The following is a 25,692-nucleotide window of genomic DNA, read 5'->3' as shown; positions in this document are numbered from 1 at the left end:
AGCGGGGTACACTGGGTTCCACAGGGAATAACATTGGGGTGTACATTAGGATCTTGATCCAAGGCACCAACAGGCTAAAAGCTTTGACTGTTCCCAGAATAGATAGCGCCGCCTCCTCTATAAACCCGCCTCCGTGCACAGGAACTCAGTTTTGTAGTTGGTGCCTGCAGTGCAGGCAGACAACAGGCAGGGCTGCTCCAAGTAGTCCTCAGAGGAGCTTTTTAAGTGAAATTTGAAGACTTCAAGGGCTGCAGCAGAGACACTGCTAGTGTTAGATGTCAGTCAGACATCTCCTGCTGCAGCTCCATTACCTCCCCCAGCGGCACTGTATACTCCCGCGTCCTGGTTGCCGGGTACTTACAGCGGAGGCTCCGGTTTTCCTCAGTCAGATGCACACACCACCAAAGTTCTCCAGGATCGCGTGGCCGCACTTAGGGAGGAGGTAAGAGGGTCCCCCAAGCAGGACCCGCTAGAAACCGCGATCCTGCGTGGCCGGTGGGAGGCGGACCGCGCGCACTGGCGTGGACACTGTGGCAGTACAGGGACCCCACTAGACCACCAGGGCAGGGGCACAGGTGTGGTTTTACTAAAAAACGTTTATTATATGGCGCCCAGTACCCGGTGGTGAAGTCCAGCAAGGGGATAAGGCTCTGACCTGTAACCCCTCCCCCAGCCCCAGAGCGCAATTTAGAGTAAATGTTCCTGCCCTGGAGCTGGATCTCTCTCTCCCTCACTCCCTGTCGGCGTTTGGGCGCCATTTCCACAAGCTGAGCTGATCCTGGGACTGTTTGGGCAAATCCTTCTCTGTAAAGTCGCCTGCTTGTCAGCGCTGTGCATTTTACAGGACACTTAAGTATTCTACATGTCTGCTGACAGTGGGGGTCATTCCGAGTTGATCGCTAGCTGGATTTGTTCGCAGCGCAGCGATCAGGATAAAAACCATCAGTTCTGCGCATGTGTATGCGGCGCAATGCGCACGCGCGACGTACGGGCACAATGAACGATGTAGGTTTGCACAGGGTCTAGCGATGCATTTCAGTCGCACTGCTTGCCGCAGAGTCAATGACATGAAGTGGGCGTTTCTGGGTGGCAACTGACCGTTTTCAGGGAGTGTCTGGAAAAACGCAGGCGTGCCAGGAAAAACGCAGACGTGGCTGGGCGAACGCTGGGCGGGTTTGTGACGTCAAATCCGGAACTGAATAGTCTGAAGTGATCGATGAAGTGTGACTGTGTGTGTGCATATACAGCTGCTGCGTGACTTCCATTTCGTGTATCTCACTCAGATTGCTGTCCCTATATTCTGTACCCTGAGGGGGCTAAGTGCGTCAGGGTTATTGCTTAATATAGGTGTTTCACAGGATATACTTGCTGTGTATTTTTCTCTGTGATTTTCAGTCACCATATACCTCCTGAATTCTCTGTCTGTGCTAATACACTGCACAGGGGGTTCTTGTTACAGTATTAGGCTGCTGATATTGTACTAAATTGCCCGTGAATTGTGCTTTCAGATATGTCAGCTACAAAGGGGCGACGGAACTGGGGCTGATCCCACTTTGCGTGGAGGTGACGCTGCAGACACATTAGAGGAAAACATAGCAGCAGAGGGTTCAGGTTCTGTGGGTTCCCTGCCCCCCAGTGGAACTGTATCAACGGGGGTTCATAACGAAACACCTTGGGCTACTTTCTCCACATTATTAAGTATGCTGGTAACTAGACTTACGCCCCCTATGGGACCTCATGTGCCGGTACAACCACTTATGGTCCCTGTGGTTAATCCGCCATGGGCAGATCACCTATCCACTCAGTTACAGCAATTGAACCACTCACTGGCTAAACATAAAGCTAACCCTCGCCCGCCCAAGACAAAGGGGTCCTCTAAGCGGGCCATCACTTCCTCACAATCTACTCACGTCCCAGACACCTCGTCTGATGAGGATGGCGTATATACTGACCCCTCAGACACTGATCCAGATGCTTCTGATGGGGAATCGGTCTCTCAGGTGGATGTTCCTGACTTATTGGAAGCTATCAGGCTCATTCTTCAGATTACTGATGACCCAGAGCCTGATGCTACCTCTAAGAAACCGGACAGATTTAAACGTCAGAAGGTTATTAAACAAGTTTTACCTCATTCTGATCATTTAGTTGACATACGTCAGGAGTCCTGGGAAATTCCAGGAAAGAAATTCACACCTCACAAAAAGATGCTGGCTCGCTATCCCCTCGCTGCAGAGCTAAGTAAAAATTGGGAAACACCCCCGCCAGTAGATTCGCAAGTGGCGCGGCTGGTGGTGTCCTCAGCTCTGCCTGTCACTACCGTCACTTCTCGGAAAGAACCGACGGATAAGCATGTGGAGGGTTGTTTAAAAGCGCACTATTGCAGCGACATGGGCTGCAGAGGCTATTGAAGCATGGACTCTGGAGGTGGTAGCAGAGCTGCCTTCCAACTTTTCTGATAATGCTAGACAATGCCTTTCGTATATTGTCACAGCCTCTCATTACATTAAGGAGGCGGCTTCTGATGCCGGTATTCTGGCGGCCAAGGCTTCTACGTCCATTTTGGCTCGCTGGATTTTATGGTTACGATTCTGGTCTGTGGATCTGGATTCTAAGAAAACCCTGGAGGTGCTCCCTTTTAAGGGAGATATTCTTTTTGGAGAGGACCTCAACAAGATAGTGGATGTCTTAGCTTCTGCTAAAACAGCGTGTCTGCCTAGTACTGCTCCTTCGGTGCCGAAGGCTAAGAGTACTTCCTTTCGCTTCTTTTCGTCCTTCAGGTAAAGCAAAATGTCAGGCGTACCCGAAACCGCCCGCACTTCCAAAACCGCTAAGCCCAAACCTAAATGGGCCTGGGCTGCCCGTCACCCTGCTTCCAAAATTGACAAGCCTGCTGCATGAGGGGGCGGGCCTCCCTCTGGGGGATCCCAGGGTGGGGGGCCGACTTCAAGGGTTTACCCAGGAATGGTTGAAGACCACTTCTGATGCCTGGGTTTGGGAAGTCGTCACTCGCGGTTACGCAGTATCCTTTAAGAATTGTCCCCCTCATCGATTTTGCCTGACGGACGTCCTTTCGGATCAGGTGAAGGCAAAAACTCTTCATTCGGTGGTACAGTCCCTCCTGGACACAGGAGTGGTGGTACAGGTGCCTCTGGCTCAGAGAGGCAAGGGGTACTATTCACCGCTATTCCTAGTCCTGAAACCGAATGGGTCCTCTCGGCCCATTCTCAACCTCAAGTCCTTGAACAAATTTGTGAGAGTCTCCAAGTTTCGTATGGAAACTCTTCGCTCTATTGTTCTTGCCTTGGAGCCTGGGACTATATGGTCTCCCTGGACATTCAGGATGCTTACCTGCATATTCCTATTGCAGTGTCGCATCAACAGTACCTGAGGTTTGCTGTAGGCAACCTCCATTATCAATTTTGGGCTTTACCTTTTGGTTTGACCACGGCTCCGCGAGTCTTCACAAAGGCCATGGCGGTAATGACGGCTGTACTCCGCCGTCAAGGGGTCAGGATCCTCCCGTACGTATCTGGATGATTTTTTGATCCCGGCGAATTTCCCAGAAATTCTCCTACGCCATCTGGATTTGACGCTCCAGTTTGTGCAAGCCCACGCATTGCTCATCAACTGGAAGAAATTTTCCCTGGTCCTTGCTCAGAGCATGGTGCACCTGGGGGCGTTGTTGGACACTCACAACCAGCTGTTGTTCTTGTCTCAAGAGAAGGTCCTGAAACTTCAGGACAGGATTCAATGCTTCCTATCTCGTCCACAAGTGTCGATACATTCGGCGATGCAAGTGCTAGGTCTCATGGTGTCAGCTTTCAACATGGTGGCGTATGCTAAATTCCATTCCCGCCCTCTGCAGAAATTGATTCTTGCCAAGTGGGACGGCCTGCCTCACCGGATCAGGTCTCACATGATCTCCTTATCTCCGGAGGTTCGTCTGTCACTCAGCTGGTGGCTGCAGGACCAGCGATTGAGCAAGGGTCATCCCTTCTGGATCTCCAACTGGGTCCTTCTGACGACGGATGCCAGTCTGAGAGGTTGGGGCGCGGTGTTGGAGCAACACTACCTTCAGGGTCGATGGACCAAGTAGTCGTCTCTCCTCCCGATAAACATTCTGGAACTGCGGGCGGTTTTCAATGCACTGAACTTGGCCCAGCATTTAATACAGAACAGACCTGTTCAAGTACAGTCGGACAAAGCCACCATGGTGGTGTACAATAATCATCAAGGCGGCACTCGAAGCCGCATGGCAATGAGGGAAGTATCAAGAATTCTTCAGTGGGCAGAACGCCATCTGCCAGCCATATCGGCAGTGTTCATTCCGGAGGTCCTAAACTGGGAAGCGGACTTCCTCAGTCGTCAGGACGTACACGCCGGAGAGTGGAGCCTCCATCCAAAAGTATTTCAACTCCTAGTGGACAAGTGGGGCCTCCCAGATGTGGACCTGATGGCGTCTCGACACAATCACAAGGTTCCGGTCTTCGGAGCAAGGACAAGGGATCCTCAAGCAGCGTTCGTGGACGCTCTGGCAATTCCATGGAACTTTCGGCTGCCATACGTGTTCCCTCCGGTGTCACGCCTGCCCAGAGTAATAAGGAAGTTCAAGCAAGAAGGAGGAATCCTACTTCTGATCGCTCCAGCGTGGCCCAGACGGCATTGGTTATCAGACCTTCAGGGTCTCTCGTTAGAGCGTCCTCTTCTGCTTCCACAACGACCAGACCTCCTCGTTCAGGGCCCTTGTGTTTACCAGGATTTGGCCCGTCTGGCTTTGACAGCGTGGCTCTTGAAGCTTCCGTACTGAGGGCCAAAGGTTTTTCTGAGGCGGTCATTCAGACTATGTTGAAGGCCCCTAAGCCGGCTTCTGCTCAGATTTACCATAGGGTCTGGAATTCTTACTTTGCTTGGTGCGCATCTAACAATCATGACGCTTACAAGTTTAGTACGCCCAAACTTTTGGCCTTTCTACAACAGGGCCTGGTCTTGGGCCTTCGTCTGGCCCCCATCAAGGTTCATATTACTGCCTTGTCGGTTTGGTTTCAGAGAAAAATTGCCACTCTGCCTAATGTTCATTCATTCACTCAGGGTGTGTTACGGATTCAACCTCCTTACAATCCTGCCTGTGGCCCCTTGGGATTTGTCGGTGGTTCTAGAGCCATTACAAGGGTCTCCGTTTGAGCCTCTTGAATCTGCAGACCTTAAGTGGCTTTCCCTTAAGGTATTGTTTCTACTGGCTATTGCCTCTGTTAGACGGGTGTCGGATTTGGGTGCCTTGTCTTGTAGGTCCCCCTATCTGATTTTTCACCGTGACCGGGCGGTTCTTAGGACACATCCCGGGTACCTACCTAAGGTGGTGTCTTCGTTCCACCTTAATCAGGAGATTGTGGTTCTGGCCTTTGCCTTTCCTGACTTGACTTCCAAAGAGCGGTCTTTAGATGTGGTATGGGCTCCCCGTATCTATGTGAAGAGAACTGCATCCCTTCGGAAGTCTGATTCTCTCTTTGTACTGTTTGGTTTTCACAAACGTGGCTGGCCTGCTAACAAGCAGACCTTGACCAGATGGATTAGAATGGTGATTGCACAAGCTTATGTACAGGCTGGCCTTCCAGCTCCTGCTACCATCAAAGCCCATTCTACTTGGTCTGTTGGACCTTCTTGGGCGGCCCGCCGTGGTGCGACCCTTGAACAATTGTGCAAGGCGCCTACGTGGTCCTCAGTGAACACGTTCATAAGGTTCTATGTCTTCGATACTTCCGCCTCCCAGGATGCTTTCTTTGGACGCCGGGTTCTTGTGACCGCTACAGTGCATCCCCTCCCATGAGGAACTGCTTTACGACAACCCCGATGTTATTCCCTGTGGATCCCAGTGTACCCCGCTGCAGAAAACAAGATTTGTAGTAAGAACTTACCGTTGTTAAATCTCTTTCTGCGAGGTACGCTGGGTTCCACAGGGCGCCCACCCTGACGCACTTAGCTTCTTTGGGTTTGTATGGCATTAGCCACGGACACCTTCTCCTGTCGAGAGAATGTGGTGTATGTGGCTACTAACGGTTGTCGTCTCTTTTACCTGCTACTGCATTGGACTGGTTAATAAAACTGAGCTCCTGTGCCCGGAGGCGGGGTTATAGAGGAGGCGGTGCTATGCATTCTGGGAACAGTCAAAGCTTTTAGCCTGTTGGTGCCTCGGATCAAGATCCTACTCTACACCCCGATGTTATTCCCTGTGTAACTAAGTGTACCTCGCAGAAAGAGATTTAACAACGGTAAGTTCTTACCATAAATCTCATTAGCGTGCCCATAGTAATCAGGTTTAGCTGCGTAAAGGGTTGGGCACCCTCACTACCCCAGGGGTAGCGAGCTAAAATGATTATACTACGCCTGTTAGCAGAGACACAACTGGTGTGGAAGGGGGTGAAAAGAATTGAGTACAGCCCATAGATTGTAGGCTCCACTGAGACAGGGGCTGATGTGAATGGCCAAATATTCTCTGTAAAGCGCTGCGGAATATGTGTGCGCTATATAAATAACTGGTAATAATAATAATAAAATCCTTCAGTAAACAAAGTCTTGAGTTTGTTTTTGAAGGACTCTAGAGTGGAGGCCCCTTGAACACCCAGATTAATTGATGGAGATTTTAGGTATTGCTAATAGTCTTTCATCTACAGATCGCAGTAAGGGCCTAATTCTGAGTTGATCGCAGCATCAAATTTGTTAGCAGTTGGGCAAAACCATGTGCACTGCAGGGGGGACAGATGTAACATGTGCAGAGAGAGTTAGATTTGGGTGTGGCGTGTTCAAACTGAAATCTAAATTGCAGTGTAAAAATAAAGCAGCCAGTATTTACCCTGCACAGAAACAAAATAACCCACCCAAATCTAACTCTCTCTGCACATGTTATATCTGCCCCCCTGCAGTGCATATGGTTTTGCCCAATTGCTAACAAACTTGCTGCTGCGATCAACTCAGAATTACCCCTTAAGTGAGCAGGCCACTAAGGAATCAGGAGTATGATCTGAGGTATTGTGGGGGAATTCAGACCTGATCGCAGCAGCAAATTTATTAGCTAATGGGCAAAACCATGTGCATTGCAGGGGGAGAGGGGGGGGCAGCTATAAGACGTGCAGAGAGAGTTAGATTTGGGTGGGGTGTGTTCAAACTGATATCTAAATTGCAGTGTAAAAATAAAGCAGCCAGTATTTACCCTGCACAAAAACAAAATAACCCACCCAAATCTAACGCGCTCTGCAAATGTTATATCTGCTCCACCTGCAGTGCACATGGTTTTTCCCTTTAGCTAACAAATTTACTGCTGCGATCAGATCTGAATTAATCCCAAGTCTTCAAATGTATGTAGCACCATTCTTTTACAAGAAATGCCTCTGGTGTTGTCCTAGAATATCCCATAAATTTCCAGTTGGGTTAATGCCTGGTGACTAACAAGGCAATAATATAAAGATAGCATCACTTTTTCAGGCTGTCAATCCATTGGGTATTCAATCATGCTCAGAGGATGATACCTCTCCTGTCAAGAAACAAAATGCTGAATAATGGAGTGAAGGCATTGACTTTGCCTTCTAAGGGAATGACAGCATCCAACCAATGCTGAGGATTGCACCTCTCAACGCTATTGAGTTCTGTAATTAATTACAACACATGCACTTGTCATTTGGACCAGAAGTCGGGGAAGGAGTTTTCTTTTGATCGTATCAGCATTCTAAAACGCTCAATGGGCCACTGCTTTTCCTCTTTGCACTGCTAAACACAAAGGTGCATTGCTGTGTGATACTTGGTTTATGCACTGCAACCTGACTTGGATATCTTGCCCTCTGGGATTTTTCATTGGACTTGTAAAGATGAAACTCAGGCCAAAGGTTAAAATGTGCTTTCAGTGGATCTGCAGATGCTTGCCTGTTTTAGGATTAATGCACGTAAATTAATATCTCAAGACAATGAGCTGCCTACCACAGTCAGTCTTTGCCAATGTTTTTTTGCCCTTGAAGTTCATGCTGACATCACCTTAGTCACCAGTGCTTGTCAAACAGTCACAAGATGAGCTATCTTGGTCACTTAAGTTTTGGACCAATTTTACCCACCAATAAATTTGTCTTTCAAAGTTCCCGATGTCTCATCTTGCAGCCATACTAGGCATAATTATAGGCAGCCAGGGTAGTATAGCATTTTTGCACTGGACACTGGTCATGCTTATATGTTTGCCTAATGAATTAAACACACCTGTGTGGAAAACTTTGCTTTTAATATACTTGGTGTCCTTCATTTACTCAGGTGTTTTGATTGTTTGTACACTAACTATAACTCACATTTTAATTTTGCCTCATAATAATTGCAGAAATGCATGTTTAAATTAATTGCTGAATAAATTAGGATCCTGCAGCATACTGTACATAAATATATTGACTTGGCAGCTTAATTCAGGCATAAAGCATTTTAAACCCGTTAATACTACAGTTTGAGCCCAAGTACAAATTAGAAAGACTTACTGAAAATATGAGCTTCAATGTCTGTCTTCTCATCCCCTTACTCCCTCTGGAAAGGCTTAGATCTTCTGAAAGACAAATATAATCTGGAGGACCCATGTGTGGGTAAACGCTCAGCGATGTGATATTTGGCAGGTGAACGGATGGTGGATGGAAAGCAAGCTGCCTAGAGTCACGGAGATGTGACATTAGCAGCTCATTTGGAAGTGAGACATTGCAGGAAAATCACTACGTTTTATTTTTTTAATACAGGTATCTAAAGCCTCTGTAAAATCAGTCGGTGGATCTCCAAAATTGAGTGTGTTTACATTTTTTAAAGTTAGATGGTATTAAAACCATCTATTGATTAAAACTTCTGACAGAAACCTTTCTTCTATTCAAGTGTGCAGTGACATAATTTAAGGGCTTAACCTCATGGCAAAGGAGACTTTAGCTAATTTGGGGCCAGTGAGATGGGAGTAGTTAAAGGAAATTTATATTACTCTGAAAGGAATTAAAGTCAATTAATGAAAATGTTTTATTTTCTAAAAACTCAATGGTACTGCACACTATATACAGTATCTATATAATGAAATCAACTGCTGATAAAAATTAGGTCATCAGTTTGTATCTAATGTTGACAGTGTACATGCGTATGCTACTGAGCTTTATTAAGTTTCCAAAAACCTCATAGACCCTGCACTTCTAATGTCACAGCATACATTGCACTAAGGCACACGTACAACCCTCAAAATCACTACTGAAAGCCTTGCTATCATTTTGCACACCACTGGTTAGTGGTTGAACAAGTTCAGTCGGACGTCCAGTCACCTGGAAAGTGGACAATCATTCAGTGGAGGACTGGAAGTAGTTTTCATGTTAAAAATAAGAGTATGAGAAATAGAGTGGGGATAATATGAGAAACTGATGTGCAAATGGGACAGAGAGCAGCAGGAGATTGACCAGGGGAAAAATGGCAAGACAGCAGAGAGAAAGAGATAAGGGGTTATAAAGAGACAAAGCTAGAGAGAAAAGTGGAGAGAATTAGAAAAAGGGGACACAAGAAAGGAGAAAGAGAGAGATTAAGAAATAGTGAGGGAAAAGAGATAAAGTATGAGGGGGGAGAGTTCCGAGACATAGGAGGAAAATACAGAAATAAAAAAACAGGCCACATTGGGGAAAACAGCAAGTATACAAATATGGAAGCTATAACAATAATCTGAGTGGCGCAAATAACTATAAAAATGCATATTTGCTTAGCACTGGACCTGATTCAGATGTGGTTGCAAGTTTGATGGTGTTGCAACTGAGCATTTATCTGTAGACCGCACATGCATCACAGCCGCAGTGTGCACGCCAAGGTACCTGTACGATGCCGCTCACAGTGAGGAATCAGTCACAGAGTGATGGACAGGCAGAAGCCTTTTCGGGGAGGTAACGGGGAGTGTCTGCAAAAATGGAGGCGTGTCGTACTCATTTTGGGGGCTTGTTTCTGCATTCGACAGCGATCTCGTGCACATAAAACATGACACCAGTGTTGCAGCTCCCGTGGCCATTCTGCACAGCTGTGGAGTCACTTTAGGGGCTCAGTATTCCTCACATCTGTGTTGCAGTTGCAATAGAGTACGCAGTTGCTGAGCACTTTGCAATGGCTTCAGTGGGCTTCTGTTCACTTGTGTGTAGCTGCTAAACTTTACGTTGCCTTGCAGGTCCATCAGTGAGAAGGATCGCTGCTGCATCGGCATTGCAAATGCATCTGAATCAAGCCTATTGTACCCATTTATGAAGAAAAAACTGTACATGCCATATAGTCCATCTAGGCACATTTCTGGGGAGCACTGCAGAGAGGGCGTCTACAGATATGTACTCATACATCATTGCTGCTGTTGTGCTAAACCAGACTCTGCTAGCATCAGGCATCTTTCTTTGCCAAAAAAGCATTTTAGAAGTGATGCAACTAGGTCGCACGAGGAGACTGCGCTGATTAATTTTATATGCAACACTTGTATATATGTGCGAGTCTCTGAATCTGTATACACAATGCTATAATGCAGCTGCTAAGGCTTTTTTCCATGTCATGTTCCGCTGTGTTCTGTATACAGACTCAGTTACACACAATATTCAAGTGTTGCATATAAAATTAATCATCACAGTCGACAGGTGCGTCTTAGACGCATCATGTTGCGACTAAGGCACATTTTCTGTAAAAAAAAAAAAAAGATGCCCAGTGCTAGCTGTGACTAGATCTTTGAGGACACATTGTTGCGTATAACAGTGCAGTGTCCTCCTAAACACAGAGGAAGCAGAACTGTAAATATGAAGTGCAGCAAAACACTTATACACAGGCCCTGATTCAGAGTTATACTAAATGCAAATGGAATTCCGGACAGCTAAGTGAACGGAGTTGTACTGCAACTATATGTCTATATTCTGAGTTGCGCGCATCAGTGCAAATCACTCTGCTCTACTCTACTATCTGCACCTACATAATACCCCATGCTAGGTGCAGGAGATGTCTGAATTTGACCTCCTCCTTGCATTTGCACGACTCACAATAGCAAGTAACTGTGGCTACAGGGGGGGTGGTATGGCTGACCGCCGGGATCCCGGCAGCATACCGACGCCGGGATCCTGGCAGGGAGGGGCGAGTGCATGCTGCGGGCTAGGTGGCGACATGGGTTCTATTCCCACTCTATGGGTGTCATGGACACCCACGAGTGGAAATAGTCCCTGTTGGTCGGCATGCCGACCGTCGGGATAGTGAGGGGACTGGATTTCGGTGGAGGTCATGTGACCGTCGGTCTCCCGACCGCCGGTCACTTGAATACCAGCCGCTACAGGCCCACGACATCTGCAAAATGGTTTGTGCTTTTGTTTACCTTGTTGCAGCCCTGTTGCCTCCCAGAAAAATGACTGAGATGCATACAACTCTGAATCGCTCATAAGTTTACAAATATGCGTATGTAGCCCGTGGATGCATATGGGCAATTCTCTGTGATGCACGGCACAGCTACACAAGTTCAAACGACATACGTCTCCAAAATACCAAGATTTTACTGGGTCTTAAGTTATAGGGTAAGGTATCACTACTAAGCAATTAAGTTTTCATATAAGAACAATTTCTTAACAGACCAGTTTAAAAGGAAGAAAAAAAAAGCGTGTGATGCACGGGACTTTAGATTCACGTTCTGGAGAATCACCCATATGTAATTTGCTAGATACATTTGGAAGTGCATCAACTCAGAAGTGGTCCCACAGTGTGTACAAGTGTTCTAAAACTTGTAAAATAAGTAAACAAAAATAGGTTAAAATAAACATGCACAAAACATGAACTGTTCAAATTATGATCTGACTTAGCTGGTAGACGGATCCTCAGTAGAAAAAAATTGTATCATTTATGCAGTCAAGACAGTATTATTTTAGGTAGATGGGAAAATGCCTTTTGGATATTATGTATGTATACAATTAAAGTGGAGAATGGGCATGGCCTTACAGTAAGGGTGGACAAAATACGGCTAGCAGGCCATATGCATCCTGTTAGGCAGTTGGGTCCAGCCTGTTGCTTCATCCATTCTCAACCTGTATTCATTGTCACTTTATGACCTGCTAATGTATATAAAAGCAGAGCATGGCTGGAGAACAGGATCTGCCCCTCCACACTCAGCCCTGTCATCCGTAGTCCAACTCTCTACTGACTTTGCAGCTGAACCTCTCCACCTGCTCTCAGAGCCGATGGTTTCACACTGCAGGCCAATTACAGAATGAGAGACAGGCCCTGGCTCACCACACAGCGCCTGTACTCCTCTCTCTGCTTGCTGTCCCTGCGGTCCCTTGGTCATGCCTATGGAGACACCTGCAGGTAACTGTCAGCCACACAGACACGTACGAACAGAACATTAAGAGCTGTCACAGACGTGCACCAGCACAATCTGCAATGCACTTGTTGAGTACCTGTACTAATATAACTGGAAGAGACACTTTCCAGAATCTTCCTTGTCCAGCACCAGTGTAAGATGTTTATTAACAGCTTTCTACTGGTCTCTAGGTGGAGGTGATACCCAGTTGTGCCCAGGTGCAGCATTTACATCACGGGGTTGAAGAATCTGCAGTGATGACTGTTTTGTTTTCAGATATGAAAGACAAAAACAACTCCACTCAGTGCATAGAATAATTTTTCTGAAAAGTCTGTGAAATAAACCCCTGTTACCAGTGTGTAAATGCATAGCCAGCACTTATACCCAGGGTGGGCATAATGCAACCCTGGCAGTTGGTTCAGATCTATTACAGCTTAATTCCTACACACCTGGTATATGATCTGCCATGTAAATACAAATTATTTTAAACGCAGCCCACGACAATTTACTAAAACTTGAATTGCGTCCCACAAAATCGCATTTATTTAAATGTTTTGTGTCAAAATTATATATTATATTACAATGTTATGATGGATAGTAAACAAGGGACACACAGAGGAGTAGGAGATTAAGGGGGAATTCAATTATCCGTGATAACCCGTTTTCAAGAAAAAAAAACAGGCTTTTATCGCGACTTGGTACAACAAAAAGTTGTGGAAAATCCCTATTTTAAGATGAAAATGTTGGGATTTGATTCAGAACCCTTGGGACACCCCCCTTAATGACTAATTAGGAACTTAGACATTTTTTATTATTTTTAATTAGCTAATAATGACGTAATTTTTGCGGTAAAAATTATGGAAATTGGGGTACAAGGTATGAGATGTATATTGGGGTGTTTTATGAGTGGGACAAGTGTTTTTAGGCTTGCAGGTGGGAGTAATCGCAGTTTTAAGGGGATTTTTCTTTTTTAAAGTGGCTTTAAATGAGACAAATATATACTTATGCCCATTTCTCTGACGTCCTAGTGGATGCTGGGGACTCCGTAAGGACCATGGGGAATAGACGGGCTCCGCAGGAGACTGGGCACTCTATAAGAAAGATTTAGTACTATCTGGTGTGCACTGGATCCTCCCTCTATGCCCCTCCTCCAGACCTCAGTTAGATTTCTGTGCCCGGCCGAGCTGGATGCACACTAGGGGCTCTCCTGAGCTCCTAGAAAGAAAGTATATGTTAGGTTTTTTATTTTATAGTGAGACCTGCTGGCAACAGGCTCACTGCAACGAGGGACTAAGGGGAGAAGAAGCGAACCTACCTGCTTGCAGCTAGCTTGGGCTTCTTAGGCTACTGGACACCATTAGCTCCAGAGGGATCGACCGCAGGACCCGTCCTTGGTGTTCGTTCCCGGAGCCGCGCCGCCGTCCCCCTTACAGAGCCAGAAGCAAAAGATGGTCCGGAAAATCGGCGGCAGAAGACTTCAGTCTTCACCAAGGTAGCGCACAGCACTGCAGCTGTGCGCCATTGCTCCTCATACACACTTCACACTCCGGTCACTGAGGGTGCAGGGCGCTGGGGGGGGGCGCCCTGAGCAGCAATAAAAACACCTTGGCTGGCAAAATAACCACAATATATAGCCCCAGAGGCTATATATGTGGTAATTACCCCTGCCAGAATACAGAAAAAAGCGGGAGAAAAGTCCGCCGAAAAAGGGGCGGAGCCATCTCCCTCAGCACACTGGCGCCATTTCTCCCTCACAGTTCCGCTGGAAGGAAGCTCCCTGACTCTCCCCTGCAGTCTACACTACAGAAAGGGTAAAAAAGAGAGGGGGGGCACTAAATTTAGGCGCAGTATAACTTATAGCAGCTATAAGGGGACATAATTCAGTTAGTCCCTGCATTATATAGCGCTCTGGTGTGTGCTGGCATACTCTCTCTCTGTCTCCCCAAAGGGCTTTTGTGGGGTCCTGTCTCCTTTAAGAGCATTCCCTGTGTGTGTGCGGTGTGTCGGTACGGCTGTGTCGACATGTTTGATGAGGAGGCTTATGTGGAGGCGGAGCAGATGCCTATAAATGTGATGTCACCCCCTGCGGGGCAGACACCTGAGTGGATGGATTTATGGAAGGAATTACGTGCACGTGTCGACTCCTTACATAAAAAATTTGACGACATGCCAAATGCGGGACAGCCGGCTTCTCAGCTCGTGCCTGCCCAGACAATTCAAAGGCCATCAGGGGCTCTGAAACGCCCACTACCTCAGATGGCAGACACAGATGTCGACACGGATACTGATACCAGTATCGACGACGATGAGTCAAATTTAATGTCCACTAGGGCCATTCGTTGCATGATTGAGGCAATGAAAGAGGTATTACACATTTCTGATATAAACCCAGGTACCTCAAAAAAGGGTATTATGTTTGGGGAGAAAAAACTACCAATAGTTTTTCCCCCATCTGAAGAATTAAATGAAGTGTGTGAAGAAGCGTGGGCTTTCCCCGATAAAAAATTGGTGATTTCAAAAAAATTACTAATGGCGTTCCCTTTCTCGCCAGAGGATAGGTCACGTTGGGAAACTCCCCCTAGGGTGGATAAAGCGCTCACACGTTTGTCTAAAAAGGTGGCACTACCGTCTCCGGATACGGCCGCCCTAAAGGAACCTGCTGATAGGAAGCAGGAGGCTATCCTAAAGTCTATATATACACACACTGGTGTTATACTGAGACCAGCTATTGCTTCAGCGTGGATGTGCAGTGCTGCTGCTGCTTGGTCAGATTCCCTGTCGGAAAATATTGACACCCTAGACAGGGACACTATATTGCTAACCGTAGAGCATATAAAAGACTCAGTCTTGTACATGAGAGATGCACAGAGAGGGGTTACTATTCCACACTGTGGTACCGAAACCGGACGGTTCGGTGAGACCCATTTTAAATTTGAAATCCTTGAACACAGATTCAAGTTCAAGATGGAATCGCTCAGGGCGGTTATTGCAAGCCTGGACGAGGGGGATTACATGGTATCCCTGGACATCAAGGATGCTTACCTGCATGTCCCAATTTACCTTCCTCACCAGGAGTACTTCAGATTTGTGGTACAGGATTGCCATTACCAATTCCAGACACTACCGTTTGGACTGTCCACGGCACCGAGGGTGTTTACCAAGGTAATGGCAGAAATGATGATACTCCTTCGAAAAAAGGGAGTTTTAATTATCCCGTACTTGGACGATCTCCTAATAAAGGCGAGGTCCAGGGAGCAGTTACTGGTCGGAGTAGCACTATCTCGGGAAGTGCTACAACAGCATGGCTGGATTCTAAACATTCCAAAGTCACAACTGGTTCCTTCCACACGCTTACTGTTCCTGGGGATGATTCTGGACACAGAACAGAAAAAAGTGTTTCTCCCGCAGGAGAAAGCCAAGGAGCTGTCATCTCTAGTCAGAGACCTCCTAAAACCAAAACGGGTATCGGTGCATCACTGCACACGAGTCCTGGGAAAAATGGTGGCTTCATACGAAGCAATTCCATTCGGCAGGTTCCATGCAAGGACCTTCCAGTGGGACCTCTTGGACAAGTGGTCGGGATCGCATCTTCAGATGCATCAACTGATAACCCTGTCTCCAAGGACCAGGGTGTCTCTACTGTGGTGGCTGCAGAGTGCTCATCTTCTAGAGGGCCGCAGATTCGGCATACAGGACTGGGTCCTGGTGACCACGGATGCCAGCCTTCGAGGCTTGGGCGCAGTCGCACAGGGAAGAAATTTCCAGGGACTTTGGTCAAGTCAGGAGTCGTCCCTACACATAAATATTCTGGAACTGAGGGCCATTTACAATGCCCTAAGTCAGGCAAGGCCCCTGCTTCAAAACCAGCCGGTTCTGATCCAATCAGACAACATCACGGCAGTCGCCCATGTAAACCGACAGGGCGGCACAAGAAGCAGGATGGCGATGGCAAAGCCACAAGGATTCTCCGATGGGCGGAAAATCACGTACTAGCACTGTCAGCAGTGTTCATTCCGGGAGTGGACAACTGGGAAGCAGACTTCCTCAGCAGACACGACCTACACCCGGGAGAGTGGGGACTTCATCCAGAAGTCTTCCTACTGTTGATAAACCGTTGGGAAAGGCCACAGGTGGACATGATGGCGTCCCGCCTCAACAAAAAGCTAAAGAGATATTGCGCCAGGTCAAGGGACCCTCAGGCGATAGCTGTGGACGCTCTAGTGACACCGTGGGTGTACCAGTCGGTTTATGTGTTCCCTCCTCTGCCTCTCATACCAAAGGTACTGAGAATAATAAGAAGGCGAGGAGTAAGAACGATACTCGTGGTTCCGGATTGGCCAAGAAGAGCTTGGTACCCAGAACTTCAAGAAATGTTATCAGAGGACCCATGGCCTCTACCGCTCAGACAGGATCTGCTACAGCAGGGGCCCTGTCTGTTCCAAGACTTACCGCGGCTGCGTTTGACGGCATGGCGGTTGAATTCCGGATCCTAAAGGAAAAGGGCATTCCGGAGGAAGTCATTCCTACGCTGATAAAAGCCAGGAAAGAAGTAACCGCAAACCATTATCACCGCATTTGGCGAAAATATGTTGCGTGGTGTGAGGCCAGGAAGGCCCCTACAGAGGAATTTCAGCTGGGTCGTTTTCTGCACTTCCTACAGTCGGGAGTGACTATGGGCCTAAAATTGGGTTCCATTAAGGTCCAGATTTCGGCTCTGTCGATTTTCTTCCAGAAAGAACTGTCTTCACTGCCTGAAGTTCAGACTTTTGTAAAGGGAGTGCTTCATATTCAGCCCCCTTTTGTGCCTCCTGTGGCACCTTGGGATCTCAATGTGGTGTTGAGTTTCCTAAAATCACATTGGTTTGAACCACTTAAAACTGTGGATCTGAAATATCTCACGTGGAAAGTGGTCATGTTATTGGCCTTGGCTTCGGCCAGGCGTGTGTCAGAATTGGCGGCTTTGTCATGTAAAAGCCCTTATCTGATTTTCCATATGGATAGGGCAGAATTGAGGACTCGTCCCCAGTTTCTCCCTAAGGTGGTATCAGCTTTTCACTTGAACCAACCTATTGTGGTGCCTGCGGCTACTAGGGACTTGGAGGATTCCAAGTTACTGGACGTAGTCAGGGCCTTGAAAATTTATGTTTCCAGGACGGCTGGAGTCAGGAAAACTGACTCGCTTTTTATCCTGTATGCACCCAACAAAATAGGTGCTCCTGCTTCTAAGCAGACTATTGCTCGCTGGATTTGTAGCACAATTCAGCTGGCGCATTCTGCGGCTGGATTGCCGCATCCTAAATCAGTGAAAGCCCATTCCACGAGGAAGGTGGGCTCATCTTGGGCGGCTGCCCGAGGGGTCTCGGCTTTACAACTTTGCCGAGCTGCAACTTGGTCAGGGGCAAACACGTTTGCTAAATTCTACAAATTTGATACCCTGGCTGAGGAGGACCTTGAGTTCTCTCATTCGGTGCTGCAGAGTCATCCGCACTCTCCCGCCCGTTTGGGAGCTTTGGTATAATCCCCATGGTCCTTACGGAGTCCCCAGCATCCACTAGGACGTCAGAGAAAATAAGATTTTACTCACCGGTAAATCTATTTCTCGTAGTCCGTAGTGGATGCTGGGCGCCCATCCCAAGTGCGGATTCTCTGCAATACTTGTATATAGTTATTGCCTAACTAAAGGGTTATTGTTGAGCCATCTGTTGAGAGGCTCAGTTATATTTCATACTGTTAACTGGGTATAATATCACGAGTTATACGGTGTGATTGGTGTGGCTGGTATGAGTCTTACCCGGGATTCAAAATCCTTCCTTATTGTGTCAGCTCTTCCGGGCACAGTATCCTAACTGAGGTCTGGAGGAGGGGCATAGAGGGAGGAGCCAGTGCACACCAGATAGTACTAAATCTTTCTTATAGAGTGCCCAGTCTCCTGCGGAGCCTGTCTATTCCCCATGGTCCTTACGGAGTCCCCAGCATCCACTACGGACTACGAGAAATAGATTTACCGGTGAGTAAAATCTTATTTTTTGTGTACCCCTAATTTCATGAAAACAATTATTTTGAACATAATAAGCTTGCTTTTTCTTTAATCTACTGGTGGATGCTGGGACTGTGTTATAGTTGAGTGCTGGAGTCTGGGCACCAAGGAGTTACTTTCTTTGAGCATAGCACAGGCTTCTCGTCCCCTATACTTCACACTGAGACCAGGGAGACTAGGTTTTTCATAGGTGCTCTAGGAAGAGGGCACGGTTTTTATGAGCTGCAGGTACCTGCAGCCCCAGTTAGTTTCTTTTATTGTTTTCTTTTTAGTTAGTGTCTCTGAGCCGTCAGCGGTGAGCGTCCTGTGCTGACGCTGACGGCTCAATCACCCTCCACTAGCGGCCAGTGCACTGGCTCATTGGTTAGTGTCAACGGGCATCACCTCCACACAGTTAGCCGCCTCAACCGGTTGGGGGTTCTAGCACTATGTGCAGCTATAGGGGGGGTGTAGCTGCCACTGGTTCTGGCAGCAGGGCACAGTTGTTTCTGTGCCACTGCTAGACCCACCAGGGAGTCCGGTGGGGACGCAATTTAGATGGCAGGTCCCGGTGGTTCCAGGCAGGGGTGGCGCTTTCCCGATCTCTCCACCCCCAACCCTTTGGCTGGACCCTCTTCTGGGTTTCCTCCCGAAGGATTCCTCTTTCCTTCCTCTACATAATGCTGGGTGGCCATTTTAGTGCATCTAGAAGAGCCGGCCTATCTGGAGCAAATTTCCTGCCTCCCCTGTACAACACTATCATGGGGCGGTTTCCGAAACTGTTTCTGCTTCAGAGGCTTTTCAAATGGAAGAAGGATCCCTCTGTTTTCCCGATCTCCGGGCAATTAGAGGTTCTCCTAGCTGAGGCTTGGTCACACCCTAACAAAAAGTTTCTGGTGTCCAAGCAGATCTCCTCCTTTTCCTCCACTTCCGCTGGCTGACCGGAAAATGTGGGAAACTCTGCCTCCAGAGAATGCAGTTGACCACCCTTCCGATTCCTGACGTGGCGTCTCTTAAGGACCCACTGATAGAGAGCTAGAACAATTCCTTAAATACATTTTCAACAATGCTGGGGCTACCATTCGTCCAGCTCTTGCTTCGATCTGGGTAGCCAAAGCTGTGGGCAGCTGGGCAGATTCTTTAGATGAGGGCCTGCACTCAGGAGCTTGTTTATCTGACCTCCTGTTCATTGTGCTTAGCATCAGGGAGGCTAGCATGTACTTGGGTGAAGCGGTCATTGATTTTGAATCCTTTCCTTCAGGGTTTTGGTTTTGTCAGTGACTGCCAGACAAGCTCTGTGGCTTTGCCCAGGTGAGCTGATAGTGAATCGAAAAAGCCCTGGAGGCCTTACTTTTCTCTGGAGATATACTCTTTAGCCAGGAGCTAGATAAGATTATCGCCATGGTAGCAGCTTCTATAATGGATGTCTTACCTTCAGCAGCACCTAAGATGACACAGTTGTCCTTTTAGTTCCTTTCATCCACAAGGAAAAGTGAGTGGTCAACTATCTTCCAGATACCAGGGCTCTTCAGTTAAGAGTCCCAAGTTGTGTACCTGTTCCCTCCGATTGCCCTCCTACCGCAGGCCCTGTGCCGGTTGAAGAAGGAGAGGATAACAGCCTTCCTTGTAGCACCAGACTGGCAAAGTGGGCCTGGTACGCAGACCTCCTCAGTCTGTCCCTAGCACCTCCATGGTGCCTGCCTCTCAGGCCGGACCTTTTATCCCAGGGTCCATGTCTTCATCCTGACTTGCCACATCTATCTTTGTCTGTTGAAAAGTCAGTCTTGAGAGACAGTGGTTTTTCAAACTGTTATCCAGACCATGCTCTTGGCCATGAAACAGTCTTCAGCTAGGATTTATTATTGTGTGTGGCGCACATATTTTCAGTGGTGTGATGTCTGCCATCTGGATCCTTATATATCTTGAGTGTTGGCTTTCTTACAGTAAGGGATGGACCTGGGTCTGCATCTTGCTTCGCTAAAGGTGCAAGCCTCTACTATGTCAGTGTTATTTCAACACAAGGTGGCTAGTTTTCATGCTGTTCAGACCTTTTTACAAGGGCTTCTTTACTTACAACCCACCTTTGTACCCCCAGTACATCCGTGGGACTTAACTCTGGTGCTGTGTATCTTACAGGATTCTCCATTTGAGCCATTGCACTCTGTTGATCTCCGTTGGCTATCCTAGAAGACAGTGTTTTTGCTTGCCATTGTTTCGGTGCTTCAGGTCTCAGACCTGTGTGCACTTTTGAACAGTCCTTTTCTGGTTTTCCACTCAGACCTGGCTGCCCTTTGTACTGGTCTTTATTACCTTCCCAAGGTTGTCTTGCCTTTGCACATCAGTCAGGAGATTGTGGTACCTTCTCTTTTTGTCTCGGACTCGGCAGACTCCCCGGAGTCCCTGTCCTCCGTAGACGTGGTACGGGCTCTTCGCACATATGTTCATCACACTGTGGCTTTTTCCTAACAATCGGACTCACTCTTCCCTCTTTTTCGGAATCCTTGGTAGACGCTGGGCGTCCGCCCTTACACCCATGGCTGCTTCTGGGTTACTGGTTCCCGGTTGTTGTATGCCTGGTTGTGCGTGTGTGTACCGTCTTCTCCTCTCCTCCATGTCTATTATTTGAGCTTATTGAGTCAAACTGGTCTCCCGGGCCTCTGGGTGGGGTATAGGGGAGGAGGAGCCTGTGCTGTGCTCAAAGAAATTAACTATTTAGTGCCGAGACTCCAGCATTCCACTGTACCACAGTCCGAACGTCCACCATGGATTCAGAAAAAGGATTTTACAGGTAAGAAAAAAATCTATTTTTTTTTTTATCATTGTTCACATTATTGTATTTTTTTTAAATGCATATAACAGCTATTTTACACAATTTTAGTCCCCCAAATCATTTTATAATGACCATTAATACACTTCTAAATGGTTATTCTATGATAGTTTGGCATTTTTTGTTGTACAGACTGATTTGCAGTTTTCACTGGTTTTGATGGCAAGAATTATCACAAGACTCCCATTTTCGCACATTAGCAATTTGATAGGTTGGATGCGGGAGCATGCATACATATGTAATACCACTTTTGCCGGCAAATTACAGAAGTCCATCCGCTGTAACTTGCCACGTTTTCATGTTGAATTCCCCCCATAGCTTTAATTTAACATGGTGTTCAGATCCTAGTCAAATGCACAGCTTTTAGTACCTTTGTCCTGGATGGGAGACCTGTCTGAGCATAACAAAGACTTTTGTTACATTTTGAATACATGCCCAGACCACTTTAACTTGCTGTTAGATAAAAGTCAAGTATTAGCTCAGTTCCACATCTTATTCTTTATTCCTGTCCTTCTATTGTATTTTTCACTAATTCAATATTTGGAGAAGATGCCGTTAATATCCCGAAGAACGGGATCCCGGGGATGATATACCGACACCAATATCCTGGCGTTTAAATACAGACGGAGCTCGGGATACCGGCGTCGAAATACAGACGGCTGGCATCGCGCTCATTCTTCCAACGGGATGCGCTGGCGTAGGTCTAAGCACCCACAAGGGAGAGTTAGGATACTTTACAGGTGGTTGTCGGGATTGTGATGGTCGAGATGCCGCTGTCTGTATTCTGCCCGCCAGCATCCCGTCCATCAGGATATGATACTGATCCCATTTGGAGCTAGCTACTATAGTTTAATTATATATTTTTAGGCACAAAGATGTTGAATAGTATTGTATTATATATTAAGAATATTTAATTCTCTCCTGTGCTTCCCTGCTGTATGTTACTGAAGTGTCCTTTAGCAAGTTGAGCTCATTGAGCCTTATTCAGAATTACACATGAAGTAGAGTAATTGTGACTGCTTTCCACATTTGGAAATGCGGATTTCTGTCTGTATACAGTCGTCTACATCTATGAGATTGCACGACCCCCATCTATCCACTGGGTAAAATAATCGTTGTTGTCGTCATCATTGGGCCACATTTGCATAATCTCTGCCCTTGTTTCAAGAGATTTGTCTGAAATCAGGCAGATCTCTACATACTGTATGTTCATCTCTTAACAGTCTGCAATTCCGCTTGCATACCATCAGAACGCTTTGGCTACATGAGAGCACCCAGTTGCTTCACAATTAGCACAGTTGGCTGCAAGTGAAGATGGATTTCCAGCCCAGGATGCTTACAGTCATCTGTAATTGTTTAAGGTTACATATACTTGGCTAAGGCACATGCGCAGTGCAAACATTTTTAATTCTATGCATTTCTGAATCGGCCTCTTTATCATTCATCACCTTTGTGAAGAGTGTGGTTTGATATCTGTACATAAAGTGTACTGACACGTGCTGGGAATCCCTTTACAATATCACATCCTATCATTTCTCTTCACTGTTATTTATGACCACATTTAAATGTTTTGGTAGGATTTTAATCTTCAAAATACAGTGTTTCAAACACACATTTATATACAAAGTTTTTCGCATTCATTTGTCTGTATTAACAGGGTTGTTATAATTTATTTTAGATGCAATATCTGGATTCACTAAATGGAGAAGATCTTCTCTTAACTGGGGAAGTGTCTTGGCGCCCTCTGGTGGAGACTGATCCTCAAAGCATCCTGAAGCCATCTACTCCAACATACAATGATGAGGGACTTTAGAAAAACAGTATTCCTCTCTGTGATGCTGAACGTGGTGTGTTTAGTCCTGAAGACCATCAAGGCGTACTCTTTATGTGCAATGATACAGAAGCAGAAGAAACCAGATGTTCTGATAATTCGAGTGGATTAGTTTACATTATAAATTTCAGGGAATAGACTTAAATAGTATGGTCTCATCCACAAAGTGTACTGGTGACAGGAGTGCCAGTATTATAGTGTTCTATGCAATATCTGTCTTGGGCCTGTGCTCATAGAGAGTCTCTCAAATCTCAGAACACCAAAACACTGTAATTTGTAGTTACTACTTTTCTTCCAGAGCAGAGACACATACTCCTCACCAAATATTATATCATCATTTGCAATTGTTAGGTACATTGAAAGGGTCACTGCTGATGAGAGAGACTGAGAAGGCACCTGCATGGCTAATTTTGTTTTTTCAAGCATGGAAATTGAATAAAAATGATTTAAGGAGGTGTCTGATTAAAATAATGGTAGCACTGTAACTGATTTTCTAATCCATTCTGCAGTGTTCAAAGTAGCGTCTCTCAGTTTACATTGCAAATATGGTTACCAAGTTCCTCTTGTAAAAAGACTACCTGTGCAACTGTGGTGTAGTAAGTTATGCCGGCGGTCGGGCTCCCGGCGACCAGCATACCGGCGCCAAAATCCCGACCGCTGGCATACCAATAGCTGGGCGAGCGCAAATGATCCCCTTGCGGGCTCGCTGCGCTCGCCATGCTGCAGGCATGGTTGCGCGCCACACTTTATTCTCCCTCCAGGAGGGGTCGTGGACCCCCAAGAGGGTGAAGAACTGTTGGTATGCCGGCGGTCAGGATTCCAGCGCCGGTATGCTGGTCGCCGGGAGACCGACCGCCGGCAAAGTGAAGACCACCCGTGCAACTGAATGCTGCGATGGCTCTATGAACATGAGCACCCAAAGAAATAGACATTTTAACCATTTTCCCTCTTGTCGGTTTTCTGCAGGATATAGACCAGAGATGGGCATCACATAAAATTACTGAGTTTATTGAGAGACAGACGTTTAGTGCACATGGGCACTATACAGGGGCTCTTTTATTTGCTTTTGTAAAGTTGCAGCATGCACATTTGTCTCTCCGTAGAACTTGTTGGTCTAGTATCTGTCATGTATCCTCTGTCAAAAATTATAACTGAGGTGGTAGTCAGTGGTGTATCTATAATGGGTGCAGGGTGTACACTGTATACACAGACCCTAGAATTTAGGGTGCACACACTGCACCCAGACTATGTAATAATCTCCTGTCCATAGTTCCACAGTGGCGCTGCACAAGTCACTGGGCAAGTGGCCCAGCAGCCATTGTCCGGCAATCTGCATGTGCAGTAGAAAAATCACTGAATATGGCCGCAGTGGCCAATTTCCGGAGACCTGCGCATGCACTGTAGACTCTAGCACTATGCCAGAGTCTGTTGCTTGTACCGCCAGCTAGAGAGGAGGGGGCCTGGACAGAGACTGTACACTTGCCCCCTCCTCACTTAATTTGCCCATGGGGGTAGTTATATAAAACAGCCATAACTTAACCATAACGGTAAAAAAATAAACAACAGTTAACACAATACGTGAATTAGAAGGGCGGGCTTGCTTTGTAGCACTTTTCTAACTTGTTAAATGAAACCTTAAATAATCAAAAGAAACATAAGTGTTGTGCATCAATTTTAGCAGCCAAACCCCATTTGCTAATGAACATTTACATAGCTAGAGCAACTGAACAAATTTATTAAAAACAATTACATGTTTCTGACAATTCCTCACTTCAAAAAAAAAAAAAAAAAAACATGATCTCAGGTCTCGCATTTAGCACTGATCTCAGACTACTAGAAGACAGATTAAATAACTTTGCTTCTCTCCCATTACAATATACATGTGTAACAAAGGTGTTAGCTGTTCTTGTTTTAGCTGTTGTACTGTATACTCGCAATTACTTCTTTACACTGATGCTCGCTGAAAGGAATTTAGGAAAAGTGCATAGACTCACTTAGCTGCATTGCACAAAGAGCACAAATCCTACAGGAGCCAACCAGACCTTCCCATTGTACAGTGCATTGCTGTTTACATAAATAAAATCTAAGATCTAATTGGTTGCTATAGATAGAATCACATTTGTGTTCTTTTCATTTTTATTGTAATCCTACTCATAGCTGAGGCAGCAATTTTCTGTGTAGAACTAATATTTATCCCATCAATCCACTACAAACTGCCCTCATGCCACCATGCACAAATTCCTTGTGAGTTGACAGGTTGTGTTTATATGTCTAATAAAGGGACCACTCTATGTGCAAATGTAGTAGATAATAAAAACTGGAGCAATAGCAATTTGTCATTGAAAACCAATTAAATGATTGGGAGCTATGGACTAAGTATTGGGTTACTGGACTAGAGATTGCTGGACTCTACACATATACACTTGTGGCCATGTATTTATAATGTTAAATTAATTGCAAACTTGCTTTTCCTTCTGTTTATGTTTTTGTCACTAACCAATGTAAAACCTAAGTGTGGGTTTAGAGGAACTTCTGTACAGTTCCAGTAGTTACTGATTACTGTAGAAAGTGAATTTATAAGAATATAAGTATATATAACAAATATTTTGGAAAAGAGATATTTACATTACATTTTGGGAAGTTGGTATTTGAGTATTTGTGATTGTTCATTAAATACTTGTTCCATG

The 25,692-nt window shown here is 46.2% G+C and overlaps 1 protein-coding gene across 2 annotated transcripts in view; it reads left to right on the top strand.

The window, feature by feature from the left end:
- The window catches only part of LOC135055460 (ubiquinol-cytochrome-c reductase complex assembly factor 1), a 406,324-nt gene extending 380,973 nt beyond the window's left edge, over nucleotides 1-25,351 (top strand). For both annotated transcript variants that reach the window (XM_063959573.1, XM_063959572.1), the window contains exon 10: nucleotides 22,853-25,351. In XM_063959573.1, coding sequence (XP_063815643.1) covers nucleotides 22,853-22,987 — 135 coding nt within the window. In that variant the 3' untranslated portion in view covers nucleotides 22,988-25,351. The remainder of the gene's footprint in view (nucleotides 1-22,852) is intronic.
- The last annotated feature ends 341 nt before the right edge of the window (nucleotides 25,352-25,692 follow it).

Source organism: Pseudophryne corroboree, chromosome 3 (genome assembly GCF_028390025.1).
Source record: "Pseudophryne corroboree isolate aPseCor3 chromosome 3, aPseCor3.hap2, whole genome shotgun sequence".
Classification (NCBI taxonomy): Eukaryota; Metazoa; Chordata; class Amphibia; order Anura; family Myobatrachidae; genus Pseudophryne; species Pseudophryne corroboree.
This window is presented reverse-complemented; position numbering and strand designations above follow the sequence as displayed.